The sequence below is a fragment of the Hevea brasiliensis genome, chromosome 11 (genome assembly GCF_030052815.1).
Source record: "Hevea brasiliensis isolate MT/VB/25A 57/8 chromosome 11, ASM3005281v1, whole genome shotgun sequence".
NCBI classification, from domain to species: Eukaryota; Viridiplantae; Streptophyta; class Magnoliopsida; order Malpighiales; family Euphorbiaceae; genus Hevea; species Hevea brasiliensis.
The window spans coordinates 81025644-81042049 of NC_079503.1; the positions used below are offsets into that span (position 1 = coordinate 81025644).

The window sequence follows — 16406 nt, forward strand, 5'->3', positions numbered from 1 at the left end:
ATAAAGTTGAAGGGCTAATTTGAATTTTCAGCCTTAGAAATTGACAATAAAATATATTATCTAAATTCAATTTGACCAATTTAAATTAACTGGATATTTTTGTCTAGTTGTTGGTGCATTGTTTCTATATAAAGCATGATATGGAAGATGAAAAACCATCCTCATATCAACAAAGTTTTCGTTATTTGAGCAAGGAAAAAGAAAAGTAGGGATGGCTAGCGCAAGGTTAAGTGCAGAGAGATGGAGAGAACTAAGCGGCGAGAACAATTGGGAGGGTTTGTTGGATCCTCTAGACTATGATCTTCGCTGCTTTATTATTAGCTATGGGGATAGAGCTGTAGCTATTGGCAATGCCTACAACGACAAGAAGTTCTCTGATTGTCGTGGATTTTGTCGTTATCCACCAGAGGATTTCTTCTCTAAGCTGGGCATAACAAACCGCAATCCCTTTGATTATACTCTCACTGACTTTATTTATTCAAGATTAGAGGACAATGTCTTCCACTGGGATAGTGGACCATTGTCCACTTGGTGTGCTTATGTGGCAGTTGCCACAGATGAGGGGAAGGATAAGCTTGGGAGGAGGGAAATTGTGCTTTCTTGGAGAGGAACCACGTTGAAAGTGGAATGGCATAGAGATCTTGAAGCCATACCATTCATAGCTTCAGACTTATTTGGAGTCCGTGTTCCTCTGCCTTTGGTGCATTATGGCTTTCACAGCCTCTACACCTCAAAAGACCAAAACTCTACTTACAATAAGACTAGTGCCAGAGAGCAGGTAATTCATGTTCTTTTTAAGGATTAATTATCTCGAGATCATTTATGTTAGTCATAGATCGGTTAATTAATTGATAAATATGTATATATTCAGGTTCTAGCTGCAGTGAGGAAACTGGTAGATCAATACAAGGATGAGGAGGTCAGTATAACAATAACAGGCCATAGTTTGGGATCAGCACTAGCGACCTTGAATGCAGTGGACATAGCTTACAATGGCTATAACAAGCCAACAGGCGAGCCAAACAAGAGTTTTCGGGTGACAGCCATTGTCTTTGCTAGTCCCCGAGTCGGAGACTTAGGCTTCAAGAAGATATATGATGATTTGAAAGATGTTCGAGTGTTGAGGGTCACAAATGCCATGGACCCAATTCCTGACCTTCCACCAATTGCTGTTCATGTGGGAGAAAACTTGCCAATTGACACTAGGGAATCCCAGTTCTTGAAAAGCGATGTTAGTCCACATAATTTGGATGTTTATTGCCATGGGGTTGCAGGTACACAAGGGAGTAAAGGGGGATTTAATTTGGAAGTTCCTCTTGATATTGCATTGATAAACAAAGCAACAGATGGTTTAAACGATGAACATAATTACAATATACCAGCTAAGTGGTGGGTTGAGGAGAATAAGGGTATGGTTGTAAATAAGGATGGGACCTATACAGTGCAATTTTATGTGCCAGATCCTCCCACAGTGCCTCTCAATGAACTGGAAGCTAAATGAAATAAGGTTGTGAGAACCAAGATGGGCCATCATGCCATTACTATCTAATTAATTACTTGTTAAATAATTCTGTGGCTTGGGAAAACCTCTAGAAATTTAATATAATCTATTGAATAATGTAATAATTGCAAATAAGGCCTTTCTAAAGGCAAATATATTGGAGTTAATAAACTCTCGCAACTATTGAAGTTTACATAATCGCTTTATGTATGGCTTCTCTTTATATAAAGCATGACCCGTGAGCCCCCTTAATCCGTCCCTGTATATATACCATGCAAGCCATGCATTATTACTGACTCAAAAACACAAAGCGTCACACATTTGCTTGAGAAGAGAAAGAAGTAACTTGTAAGAGAGATGGCAGAAAAGTGAAAGGTTCTTACAGAGATAGTTCATCAATTTTCAATAAAATTTGTAATTTTACAAAATAATACTAATATATCTTTGTATAAAATAAAATAACTTAACTAACTAACAAGTTAATTAAATTTATTTGCTTATAAGAAAAAAAAAAAAAACTAAACAACAGTAGAAATAGATCGCTTAGCATTATTGCCATACTAATTAAGTTACTTGTTCATTAGCAGTGCCATGCATTCAAGTAAAATCAATATACATATATAATGATTTTATCATAAATTATGATGGAATTTATATAAAATCTACCATAATCAATGGTTATAATAAAATTTTTATACATATATATCGATTTCATTATATAATTTCTTTTTTCTTAAAACATATTTTAAATAATTTATTTTCTACACTAACTTAATTCAATTATCTTTTGAAATAATTGTACCCTGATAAATCTTCATAATTAACATTAATTTTTAACAAACGGTCCGAAATTAACTCTCTTAAAAACATTACATAAAAACTTAATGCGTATAAAAGGTATATTTAGGGTTATCGTTTTATGAAATAGCTTTGATCATCGGCATAATGCTAAATATAATTTATGCATTTATTGGCATGTTAATTATTTAGCCCATTTTTTACTTATTGTTTTAGCTGATTTTCATATAATTAAATAAATAATTTAATAAAATATTTTTTCTATTTTTTCATATAATTAATTAAAATTATTTTTAATTTAACAATTTTTAATTTTTGTTTTTAAATAAAAAATTATTTTTTTATATTTTATGTAATTAGAAAAATAAATAAATTATAATTATAAATATAAACTATTATATTATATTTATATAATTTTAAATTATAATATTATATTTATATAATTTTAAACTATAATATTATATTTATAATAATAAAAAATTATTTTCAAGTGATTTTATTTTTATTAATTAAAATTAAGCTGAATTGGACATATAAATTAAGTAAGAAGGCAAATTGAGCATTAATTCTAATATAAATTAACCCGCTGCACGCTACTTTGTGATTCTCACTTGTCAAAAAATTGGATTAAATTATGTTTAAATTAAAATTTCCAAAAAAATTAGACTCAAAATTAAAAATAAATAAAATTAAACATATCCAATAAATATAAGGAAAAATTAAGCATTAAGCCTTCCTTTCTTCTCCTTGTTTCTGCTTTAAGATGGTCCTTCTCTATCACTTTTCCATTCGATCAATATTAGCCTGGGTTGTTTACTTCTAGAGAATTCCTCAATCATCCTCCATTCCATATTTCTTTTTATTTCTTTTCTATAATCTTTAAATTATTTAAACTTTTTCAACCTCAAAATTATTTTTTTTATTTTCATTTTATTTAATTTTTATTTGTTTCTACTTTCTAGTGCCTTCACTATCACTTTTCCCCGTATTTTGTTATAAACTTTACAATCCACTCTTAATTAAATTATGATATATGTAACATCCAGGTTCTATCAGCAGTGAAGAAACTGATTTATCAATAAAAGGATGAGAAGGCTAGTTTAACATTAACAAGCCATATTTTGGGATCTGCCCTAGCAACCTTGAATGCAGTGGACATAGCGATAAATTTCAATAGCTATTACTAAACTTTAAGAGTTATAGCAGAGTTATTTTAACTATAAAAATGTAATATAAGACTTTTTAAACTTTAAAATTTTGTATAGTAAAATTGTTTTAACTTTCAATAGCTGGTTTCTCCACTTTTTCCTCGACTGCCCTTTGTGACGTAGGATTCATATCCTAATCAAAATAAGAAAAATAAACAGATTTGCATTAGTGTCACATCGACTCTTACAAATGCAATGCATGGTATGGACAATATCTAGACCCAGAAACGCCTAAACCGTGCTCTGATATCACTAAATGTGACACCCCTTGCCCATCTATAGTGTAGCCAATCAAAACATGCCACACAGGGTGCCGGAGCACTTCTTTTACCTTATTTCTTTACCATTCTTGATTGTTTTAATTAAAATGCCTTTTATGTAAAATTCAAATATATAAGTCCTTTAGAAAGAAAATTTAATTAATTTAAATTTTCGTAAATTTTGTAGAAAATTCGATAAAGTGCTGGCTGTAAATTGGAAAAAGAAAATCTTCTGAACCTGTTAAAAGACACTCCCAATAATTTTTCAAACCCACAACTCCAAATATATTATCAATGCTCAACACATTCTCATCAATTTCTTAACAATTTCTCAACAATTTCTCAATTTGTCATTCATTCAATTTATATCATAATCATACTCAAATCATAAATAAATACTCAAATTTTAATTATAAACACAAATTTACAGATAATTGCATTAATACAAAATTACATTACAGAAGTTTCAAATATACATGATAAAATAAAAGTTTAATTACAAAGTTTGCAAAAATTACAAAGTTTGCAAAAATTACAAAATACAAAATGTAACGTAGTGTCCTACCAAATGCACTGTAGCTGAGAGGTGACACAGGACACTAGCAGATCTGATCCTCACCTAGATTGGAGTCTATTGGGATCACGCTCTGTATTTCTAATACCTACGCGTTGCAAAAGCAACGCACTAAGCAGTACTGTTTAGTGGTGCCAATAATAAAATAAAAAGAGCTAAAAAGAAGTAAACAAGTAGATGTATGTTGATTTTTTTTCATACGGACAAGTTTCTAGTAATTATTTATAGTATTATTATTTTGGTACTTTTTATATTAATAACTGATTAAAATTTATAAATATTTATTTTTGGTTGTCCAAGTAACCTGTACCAGTTGACTGGACTGGATAAACGGTTAAACTAGCACTGGGTACCAAGTACCTCGAGCCGTCACACCACCGGTCACATGGTGTCTCTCGGTGTGTAATAGAACAACTAATAAGTTGTAATAAATATTAGGCATAAGGCCAAATATCACAATAGTGTCAAAATGGCTAAAAGCCATAAAATTACAGAATGGCCACTTAAGCCATGAATCACAGAATGACATGATGCCATATGCAGTACTGCTAACAGAACCCTACTGGCATGCTAACCTATCCAAACCAATTATACTAGGCCTACTAGGGCATATTACACTTTTAATTATGCAATTCTTTGCAATTGAAGTTCAATTGTTACTATTCATTTTATTAGTCAACTAAAATGTTGACTTTTTTTTATAGACAATAGGTATATTGGTTTTAATATCACCAATATATCATATTTCGCATTATAAAATTGTGGGCATTGATTGCCAATACCAAGTCAAAGCTTAGTGTTGGTTATTTACAATTTTCAGATTTCAAGCACTAAGTTTACTGTTCCATTGGTCATTTGTATAGTAAGAATTTGACAAAATTCTCTCCATGAAAGTTGTACCTTTATGTGTCATCTTTAATTCCCTTTTCAAATCACTTCATTTGAAGTTTTTTTAGCTCAAGTTATGGCCATTTTACTATAACTGGCCAGATTACCGTTTACCTAGAATTTCTGGGCAATCCTGGTTCTGTCAGATTTGGTAGCTCAACATTGGCTAGCAATTTCATTTGGTTAAGTCCAAAATTTGAGTTTGTGTTCTACATGAAAGTTGTTCTAAATTGTCTAAGCTTTTCATTAATGTAAATTTCAGGTCAATTGGACATTTCTACCATGAGTTATGATCAAATGAATGAATACTGTTCATTTGGTCATTTTGCCCAGGCAGAATGTGTGTTACCCGAATTTAGTCAATTTTTAAGTCAGTCTATTGTGATTTTTTGGGCAGAGTTTCTTCATCAAAGTTATGCCATATGTATCTAATTTTATATCCAATTGGCCTTGCACTAATTGAACCTACACAACTCAAGTTATAGTTATCCAAACCTGCTGGACTCACATCCAGCCCCGCAGGTCACCTAAGGCAGCATATCTAACCTCAATTTCATTGACACAAATCACTTCAATTCCTCATCAAATATAGCCAAATGGTCACTAATTGACTATTACAACATTAATTTATGTTCTATTGCATCAACCCTTAAATTTGAGTTTCAAAACCCTAACCCTAAATTTTCAAAGTGCTAATTCATGCACTAAACTTATAATTTAATGGTTTAAGTGTTACATTCACATCAAGGGCAGCCTATACACTCATTTATATATATATAAAAAAAAAATAATAATCACAACCCTAAGAGGGCTATGGCTGCTAAAATTTGGGTGAATCATACACGGGGTTTTCTTTATAAATTTCTTACACTTATCAACATAATTCAACCCCATAACATGAATTAATAGAAAAACAAAAAAGAAGTGGTTGGATAGTAACCTTGTTAGAGCTCCCAATTGAGCTTGCTAATCTTCAAGATTTCTCTCTTCTAATGGCTGCCTAGAAGTGATTTAAGGTATGGGGAGAAGTTTTAATGAAGCAAATTTAGGATTTTAGGGTGAATTATCAAGGAATATTTTAGTGAGAAGTTGAACAAAATGGTGAGAGAGAAGAAGAGATGGAGATCAGTTGTTGAAGAAGATGAACCAGAAAATGGTTCTTCATTTTAACTCATTTTTTTTCCTTTTTAATTGCTTTAAGAGTGGTTGTTAAGTTTTGATTGGTGGAGGGCATAATAATGACATCATGCTTACTTAGTAAATCAAATTTACCTTCATTTATTTTCTACTCATTTTAATTTAATTTTTAGTAATATTTATTTATATTTTACATCATAATAATTATTTACTTAATTGGACAAGTAGGTCAAAAATCATCTCTGAAGACGAAATGACCAAAATGCCCCTCATTTTGCTCAACTGAGAAAAATTGTCTGTACCGATCTAAAAATTTTTCTAAGCATTTTCTTGGCATTCTAATGCCATCGAAACCTCAATGACTCTTCTTTGGAATCAAAAAAATTATTTCACGGAATTTCTCTAGGGTTTAGGGCTACTAGCTGCGAAGACAACAACTTCCCATTAGGGTCACCCATCACCGAGGCACCGGCTCATTTAACTTTATTGTATTTTATTTCTAAAATTTTTCCTTAATTTTTCTTACACTTATTTGAATTTTTTATGGCTCATCACTCTAGTCTAATTATAGTTTCAGACATTCTGGTTATTCGGACAGACATTGGTCATCGAAATAGTAGAACGTATGGACTATCTAAAGTGAGGATGTTATAGCTCTTCCCCTCTAAATAAAATTTCATCCTCGAAATTTACCTGGCATAAGTAGTCAAGGAAATGCTACCTTCTTGCTTCTCCACTTCCTTGTATTGCCTCATCAATGTCTAGGTTTGACTCCTCTCTAGCCTCTATGGCATATACCCGTGGTGCCACCCTGACTTCGGGCCTTTTGACTGTCTCAGAAAAGACTTTCTGTGAAATATCAGCCATCTCTACTCTACTAGATCTTCTACCCCTTTGCGTTATGGTGGCAGGTCTATCAACTTGTGCTGGAACTTCTAAATCACTCCTCTAAAGGCAATCTCTTATGAAGTGATCTGTAGCCCCACACTTGAAACAGTCTCCAGTTAACAGTCGACACTCCCCTTTGTGTCTCTTGCCATAGTTCATGCATTCTGGCACTAGAGCTGATCCCCTCATTACTATGCTAGGGGAGCTAGCTATAGATATCCTAGTCTGGCCTCTCTGGCCCTGTGTCTGATCTTGTGAACCAGAACCCTTAAGCTTCTTATTATCAGTTGGTATACTTGACTGCCCTAGTCCCAATTCCCTCTTACGCTACCTATCTTTCCTATTCTATTCACTTACTAGGACCCTTTCCACTTTCATTGAGGCTTCAACCTATTTTGTAAAATCCAAAATTCCCAAAGCTGTTATCATAATTTTAATATTATCATTTAGCCCCTCTTCAAACCTTCTGCACCTCTCAACTTCTGTGGGGACTATCTCTCTCCCCTATCTACTCAATCTCACAAATTTTCTCTTATATTCTACTACAGTCAACTGTCTTTGCCTCAAGCTAATAAACTCTCTTCTTCTGTCTTCTAGGTACATACTTCCCACATACTTCTTCCTAAACTCGGTGAGGAAGAAATCCCAAGTTATCAACTCTGGTTAGACCTCACTAGATATGGTGTCCCACTACTAATAAGCGTCGCCTTGGAGCAGGGACACAACACCCTCCAAGTTCTGCTCTGGGGTGCAATGGAGTTGCTTCAATACTAGGATAGTTCTGTCTAACAAATTCTCAGCTGCCACCGAGTCATCTTCTTTCTTACCCAAGAAGTTCACAGCCCCAAATTTTCTGAGCTTTTCTAAATGTGATTTCTGCTGTGGAGGTGGTGACGGTGGCATAACTCCAGCCATTTGTCTGAAGAATTCTTCCATTTACTGAAACATAGCCGATGGAGGCTGTACAGGCACTGCTAGTGTTGGTGGAGTAGGTTCTCCTCTGCCTCCAGTCTCAGCTACAGGTGGAGCATGACTCTCCATCTCTTCCTTGACTGCCCTTTGTGACGTAGGGTCCATATCCTAATCAAAATAAGAAAAACAAACAGATCTGTATTAGTGTCACCTCGACTCTTACAAATGCAATGCATGGTATGGACAATATCTAGACTCAGAAATGTCTAAACCGTGCTCTGATATCACTAAATGTGACATCCCTTGCCCATCTACAATGCAGCCAAGCAAAATATGCCACATAGGGTGCCGGAGCACTTCCTTTACCTTATTTCTTTACCATTCTTAATTGTATTAATTAAAATTCCTTTTATGTAAAATTCAAATATATAAGTCCTTTAGAAAGAAAATTTAATTAATTTAAATTTTCACAAATTTTGTAGAAAATTCGGCGAAGTGCCGGCTGTAAATTAGAAAAAGAAAATCTCCTGAACCTGTTAAAAGACACTGCCAATAATTTTTCAAACCAACAACTCCAAATATATTATCAATTCTCAACACATTCTCATCAATTTCTCAACAATTTCTCAATTTGTCATTCATTCAATTCATATCATAATCATACTCAAATCATAAATAAATACTCAAATTTTATTTATAAACACAAATTTACAGATAATTACATTAATACAAAATTACATTACAGAAGTTTCAAATATACATGATAAAATAAAATTTTAATTACAAAGTTTGCAAAAATTACAAAATACAAAATGTAACCTAGTGTCCTACCAAATGCACTGTAGCTGAAAGGTGACACAGGACACTAGCAGATCTGATCCTCACCCAGATTGGAGTCTACTGGGATCACGCTCAGTATCTCCAATACCTACGCGTGGCAAAAGCAACGCGCTAAGCAATACTGCTTAGTGGTGCTAATAATAAAATAAAAAGAGCTAAAAAGAAGCAAACAAATAGAATGTATGTTGATTTTTTTTCATATGGACAAGTTTCTGGTAATTATTTGTAGTGTTATTATTTTGGTACTTTTTATATTAATAACTGATTAAAATTTATCCACATTTATTTTTGGTTGCCCAAGTAACCTATACCAGTTGACTGGATTGGATAAACGAGTAAAGTAGTACTGGGTATCAAGTACCTCGGGCCGTTACACCATCGGCCACATAGTGTCTCTCGGTGTGCAACAGAACAACTAATAAGTTGTAATAAATATTAGGCACAAGGCCAAGTACTACAATAGTATCAGAATGGCTAAAAGCCATAAAATCACAGAATGACCACTTAAGCCATGAATCACAGAATGGCATGATGCCATATGCAGTACTGCTAGCAAAACCCTATTGGTATGCAAACCTATCCAAACCAATCATACTAGGCCTACTAGGACATATTACACTTTTAATTATGCAATTCTTTGAAATTGAAGTTCAATTGTTACTATTCATTTCATTAGTCAACTAAAATGTTGACTTTTTTTTATAGACAATAGGTATATCAGTTCTAATATCACCAATATACTACATTTTGCATTCTAAAATTGTTGGCATTGATTGCCAATGCTATTTCAAAGCTTAGTGTTGGTTATTTACAATTTTCAGATTTCAAGCACTAAGTTTATTGTTCTATTGGTCATTTATACAGTAGAAATTTGACAAAATTCTCTTCATAAAAATTGTACCTTTATGTGTCATCTTTAATTCCATTTTTGAATAACTCCATTTGGAGTTTTGTAGCTCAAGTTATGGCTATTTTACCATAACTAGCCGAATTACCATTTATCCAAAATTTCTGGGCAATCCTGGTTCTGCCAGATTTGGTAGCTCAATTTTGACTAGCAATTTCATTTGGTTAAGTCCAAAATTTGAGTTTGTATTCTACATGAAAGTTGTTCTAAATTGTCTAAGCTTTTCATTAATATAAATTTCAGGTCAATTGGACCTTTCTACGCTGTGTTATAATCAAATGAATGAATAGTATTCATTTGGTCATTTTGCCCAGGCAGAATGTGTGTTACCCAGATTTGGTCAATTTTTAGGTCAATCTATTGTGGTTTTATGGGCATGGTTTCTTCATCAAAGTTGTGCCATTATGTATCTAATTTCATGTCCAATTGGCCTTGCACCAATTAAACTCATACAACTCAAGTTACAGCTGCCCAAACGTGCTGGACTCACATCCAACCCTGCAGGTCACCTAAGGCAGCATGTCTAACCTCAATTCCATTAGCACAAATCACTTCAATTCCTCATCAAATATAGCCAAATGGTCACTAATTGACCATTACAACATTAATTTATGTTCAATTGCATCAACCCTCAAATTTGAGTTTCAAAACCCTAACCCTAAATTTCCAAAGTGCTAATTCTTGCACTAAACTTATAATTTAATGGTTTAAGTGTTACATTCACATTAAGGGCAGCCTACATGCTCATTTATATCAAAGAAAATAACAATAACCCTAAGATGACCATGGCTGCCGAAATTTGGGTGAATCATATGAGGGGTTTTCTTTACAAATTTCTTACACTTATCAACATAATTCAACCCCATAACATGAATTAATAGAAAAAAAAAAAAAGAAGAAGTGGTTGGACACTAACCTTGTTAGCGCTCCCGCTTAAGCTTGCTAATCTTCAAGATTTCTCCCTTCTAATGGCTGCCTAGAAGTGATTTAAGGTATGGGGAGAAGTTTTAATGAAGCAAATTTAGGATTTTAGGGTGAATTATCAAGGAATTTTTTAGTGAGAAGTTGAACAAAATGGTGAGAGAGTAGAAGAGAGGGAGATCGGTTGTTGAAGAAGATGAACAAGAAAATGGTTCTTCATTTTAACTCATTTTTTTTCCTTTTTAATTGCTTTAAGAGTGGTTGTTAAGTTTTGATTGGTGGAGGGCATAATAATGACATTATGCTTACTTAGTAAATCAAATTTACCTTCATTTCTTTTCTTTTCCTTACTACTCATTTTCAATTTAATTTTTAGCAATATTTATTCATATTTTATGTCATAATAATTATTTACTTATTTGGACAAGTAGGTCAAAAATCATCTCTGAAGACGAAATGACCAAAATGCCATTCATTTTGCTCAACAGACTAAAATTGTTTGCACCGATTTAAAAATTTTTCTAAGCATTTTCTTGGTATTCTAATGCCATCGAAACCTCAATGACTCTTCTTTGGAGTCCCAAAAATTATTTCACGAAATTTCTCTCAGGTATAGGGCTACTAGCTGCGAAGACAGTAACTTCCTGTTAGGATCACCCATCGCTGGGGCACCGGCTTATTTTAACTTTATTGTATTTTATTTCTAAAATTTTTTCTTAATTTTTCTTATACTTATTTGAATTTTTTTGTGGCTCTTCACTCTAATCTAATTATAGCTCCAGACATTCAGGCTGTCCGGACAGACATTGGTCACCGGAATAGTAAAACATACAGACTATCTAAAGTGAGGGTGTTATACTTAGTTACATAAAAAAAAAAAAAATTCATACCTTTTCTTCTTAATAAGCTTAAAAATTATGAAAAATATTCCTTTTCAATTTAATTACTCGTGGTTTCATTTCATTTAAATCAAAATTTCTGAATTCAGTGCATACATAAAAAAGTATTCATATCAATTTTCTAAGCTCAGTTCACACACACATATATACATGAATGTCTTTCCTTTCTAAGAAGCTTAAAATTAAGAAAAAAAAAAATCTTTTTTAATTCACTTGTGGTTGGTTTCATTTAAATCAAATTTTCTAAGTTCAATGCATATATAAAAAATCATTTCATGCCTTTCCTTTCTAATAAATTTAAAAATTAAGAAAAATATTTCTTTTTAATTCACTCGTTGTTCATTTCATTTAAATCAATTTTACTAAGCTCAGTGCATACATTAAAAAAAAGCCATTTTACGTCTTTCCTTTCTAATAAATTTAAAAAATTTTCAAAAATACATTCTTTTTTTTTTAATTCAGTTTGAGATGTGATCAGCTCTGATCCTATAAGATACTATTTGAAAAAGGCAATTATCGGACGAACTAAATCGGTCGGTGAGATTTTTGATTTTTTTTTTATTCTCGTAAAGTAAATATAATTATATGATAAATATTAATAATTTATGGGGTGCGATTGAATTTGGGATAACTCACTGACACTTGAGCTAATTTTTTTATATAAACGTATTAGTAACCAATTTTAGTCAATTTTTAATTTTTTTTTTAAAAAATTGAACGGAAATCTTTTTGAGGATAATTTTGCAATAAATTCGCAATTACTAGCAAAATCGACTGCTAATAATAACTCATTTCAATTGATTGCAAAAATCGGTTATTAATATTAACTAATTCACAAATTAGTTAAAAAGAAAAAAAAATAAACAGGAATTTTTGGGGGCAGATTTTGCAACAAATTATTGGTTGGAAAATCAATTGCTAATATTAATCAATTTCATTTGGTTACAAAATCAGTTACTATTAGCAAACAATTCACAAATCACTTGTAAATAATAATAAAAAAAAATTAGACAAAAATTTTTTTGGAGAAAATTTAATAACTAATTATCAGTTATTAATAACAATCAATTTAAGTCGATTGTAAAAATCAGTTGCTAATAGTAATGGACAAGAAATTAATTGTAAATTTGGAGCTTTTTAAAAGAAATACTCTAAACTTAATATCCGATTTGTAAATCGATTGTTATTAGCAATCAATTTTTACAATCAAATTAAATCGACTGGTAATAACAATGAATTTTTGTAATATAATCGGCCATTCTCGTTCGTTTATGTTTATATATCATCAAAGCAGACTTCGTCGACTTCGTTGATGGCTCGAGGAGCAATAAATTATTGAATATTGTAGGTGTTTTTGCTTAATATAGGACCCATTATTACTTGTTTTGTTATTTTATCAACAGAAATTTAATATATTCTGCTACAATATAACAGTATATTGATAAATTTTATGTTTATTATAGTAAAAAATATTTCATTTCAGTGGTGATTTATATGATATTTTTAAACTAGATGAATGGTTTATTTAATTAATTTTTATTTTAATGAAAAATAAAATATTAGTGATAGGATGATGTTTCTATCTGTTTTATTACTTACTCAACTTATTTTTTTTATTTTTTTATAAAATAATTAATAAATCAATAAATTAATTTAAAATTTTTTTATTTTTAGAAATATAATTTTATAAAATTAAATTAAAATTTAATAAATTTTATTAAAAAAAATTAAATTCAAATTTAATAAATTTTATTAAAAAAAATTAAAATTCAATAATTTTGATAAAAACACGTATAAAATTAAATAAAACGTGTCATATTTCTCCCCAAGAATCACAGACCAAATGAAACAAAGTACAGAGGAAAACAGATCCAACGTACGCAAGTAGCATCACACAATCATGTCATACCGCAGCAAACATATACGGCCCAAGCATGAGAGGAACAACTAACCAGCACAAATAACTAGTTTAGCATTTTTTTTTTTAAAGCATGGTTTTAGGATTTCAATTATTCTTTAGCTTGTTGGGAAACCTTTGTGTCCCTTTGAGCTTGCTGTGAGAAGCCAATGACATTGAGGTGACAATCATTGTTCTAAAAGACAGCTAGGCCTCCCCCTCTCCCTAATCTGTCCACTGCAAAACAAACAAATCTTAATTCTAACTGCTTCAATTCTCTGACATTGAATGAGAGTTTCCATAACAAACACTATCCTTGGCTTATTGTTTTTTAGTAGCTCTTTAAGAGCTAACACTGCTCGAGGGTTGCCAAGCCCTCGGCAGTTCCATCTTAAAAGATTCATGGCTCTCAGCAAGCCTGGTGACCAGGTCCCGCCGTTGAGTTGGTTGTCAAAGAAGCTTCATCAGAGCGATATTTTTTCTTTTCCCTCATCCCTTCCTCTTTTGTGAAAATTGGAATCCTTCTCGTCTCTGTCATCTTGGCCGACCTCTTCATCTGATAATATTTCTCGGATAGCGACATTAGATGTTGAAATGGCCTTTTCCCTTGCAAGCCTCTTCCATTTGTGCAAAGGTTTTGTGGCCATAGGATTGGAATCAAATGTGTCATCTTTATGGTGTTCAGTGGGCTCTTGAGGGTTGTGTGTCTTTGGTGGGAGTAGGAAAAAGGCGATGTTGATGAGCTGGTCTAAGGTTAGGAAAACTTCTAAACCCAAGACCCCAGTGGGTGTGGAGATGGGATGGCAAAAGTCTAGAAATTGGGCCTGTTTGTTGTGCTAGATCCTTTGTTGCAATTTAAAATCTTTAAGGGTTAGGGAATTTGTTGGATTGTTTTTTAGTGGGCCAGGATGAGGGTCTGGGTGTTTAGGATTCTGGGCTTATGACTGTGTTAGAGAGATTTAGTGAAAGGTGTGAAGCTGATACAGCATTAACTAACCCTTTCTTCTTCTTATCAGTAGCTTGATGACCTTCATAATCCGAAAGATGGGTGCTCATTGTCGCTGTTTGGAAGTGCCTAATTAAAGAAGGAAACCGTTGGAAAAAGGATTTAGTATTGACTTCGCCTAACCTCATGGTAGAAAGATACTCCTGAAACAAGATGGGAATTTGATCCGCTGGAAAAATATCTTCGGATCTGCAGGTTATGTTGCTCGAAGTTGACACATGACTCGAGGAAGCATGAAAAAAGCAATTTTCAGGGTCAACTGGGTTATCTTCTGAGGTTTTTCCTTTTAGGGGAGAATCTAGTTGCATGCATTGATTGAGAGGCATGGGAGGTTGTGAGAACGCCGGAGCGACATTATTGGCCGGAGAGCTTCTAAAAGGGGGTACGTTCAACACATCTGTGACCGTTGGGCTCCATTCTTTTGTAGTAAATTCTTCACTCATGGTGTTCACCTGATTGACAATTGCCAGTTTTTGGATTTCTGGCTTCGGGTTTGCTCCCCGCTGGGAATCTTTGTCTACTTTCGCATGATTTTGGCTTTGGGGCTTTCTGGGAGATGCTGCTTTAAGCCATGGACCAAATCTAGGCTTTTGGTTTTGTGGATCTTCCATCTTCAAGGGTGTCTTTGGCTGGATGCAGTTTCGGTCTATATGCCCAATCAATCAGCAGTTGAAACAAACATCAGGGATTCTTTCATATCGAATACCAACTCAGTAAGTGCTTCCATCTTTCCTTGTGTTGTTAAAACCTGGTATGAGGGGCTTGGTAATATCAGCGTTGACTTAATTCGAAGGTACGTTCTGAACTGGACACTTTCTTGCTTGTCGTCATCCATTCCATGAATTCTCCCAGCATATTCCCAATGGTCCTTGCATTGCTTAGATTGATCTGGTTTGGGGGCAAATCATGGACTTGAATCCAGAAAGGGGATATGTCAAAATTTATTTCCTCATAAGAGATGTCTGGAGGCCATTTCTGTGGGGATAAAAGCTGATTGTGGATACACCAAGGTCTGGTGTCCCAGACATATTGTGCATCTGCTTGGTTGCCAAAACAAGAAATGAAGCAATTTGGTTTCTTGAGAATGATTTGGAAATCTTAGCTAGTTTTCCAGGAGTTAAGAAGAGCTGCTTGTAGTGTATTAACACTAAATTTTTTCCAAGTTGCAAGTTTGCCTGCTAGAACCATATCGTTAAACTGGCCCTCCACTTCTATTTCTAAGCTTAGCTGAAGTGTCTTACCCTGGCAGTTCAATGCTTGGGTTTTCTGTATCAGCTCGGTAATCGACTCCACAAGGTTTGATATATTAGGATAAGAGTAAAGGCTATTTGTGAGGTTCGGCGATGTGATAGGAATGTGGTACAGAGCATATGAGTAATGGTATTGGAGGGGAATACGGATGGTTAGGTAAAAAGTATTTACGGTGGCTGTGGTGGGTGGGTGTATGAAACCTGTGGAAAAAACTTTGAAAAGATTGTCGTTGACAACAAGGTTCAGAGAGAAAGTATCAAGGGAAACAAAACCACGAAGAAACATTTTAGAACAGAGCAGGGCATGTCCCAAGAGAGAAGGGCTACCCCCCGAAAAAAAAAATTCACTTTCTTCGACTACCTATACATCCTGGGATCCGTTTCTTCAAATTGGTCTACGCAGGTTTCTGACATCATAATATATATATATATATATATATATATATATATATATATATATATATATTCCGTAAAGTTGATGGTGATGGTTACTTATTTATTTGTTTTTATTAGTATTTAT

The 16406-nt window shown here is 33.2% G+C and overlaps 1 protein-coding gene across 1 annotated transcript; it reads left to right on the forward strand.

Moving 5' to 3' along the window:
- Positions 1-211: 211 nt before the first annotated feature.
- Positions 212-1501, forward strand: LOC110672008 (phospholipase A1-II 4-like). Its single transcript, XM_021834662.2, has 2 exons — positions 212-778; positions 872-1501. The coding sequence occupies exons 1-2, from the start codon at positions 212-214 to the stop codon at positions 1499-1501; spliced, it is 1197 nt and encodes a 398-aa protein (XP_021690354.2).
- Positions 1502-16406: the final 14905 nt, after the last annotated feature.

Bases quoted from the DNA above. Each gene is read 5' to 3' on its own strand.
- LOC110672008 (XM_021834662.2), top strand. From the start codon at position 212: ATGGCTAGCGCAAGGTTAAGTGCAGAGAGATGGAGAGAACTAAGCGGC. The intron at 779-871 runs GTAATTCATGTT...GTATATATTCAG, and splicing joins AGACTAGTGCCAGAGAGCAG to GTTCTAGCTGCAGTGAGGAA.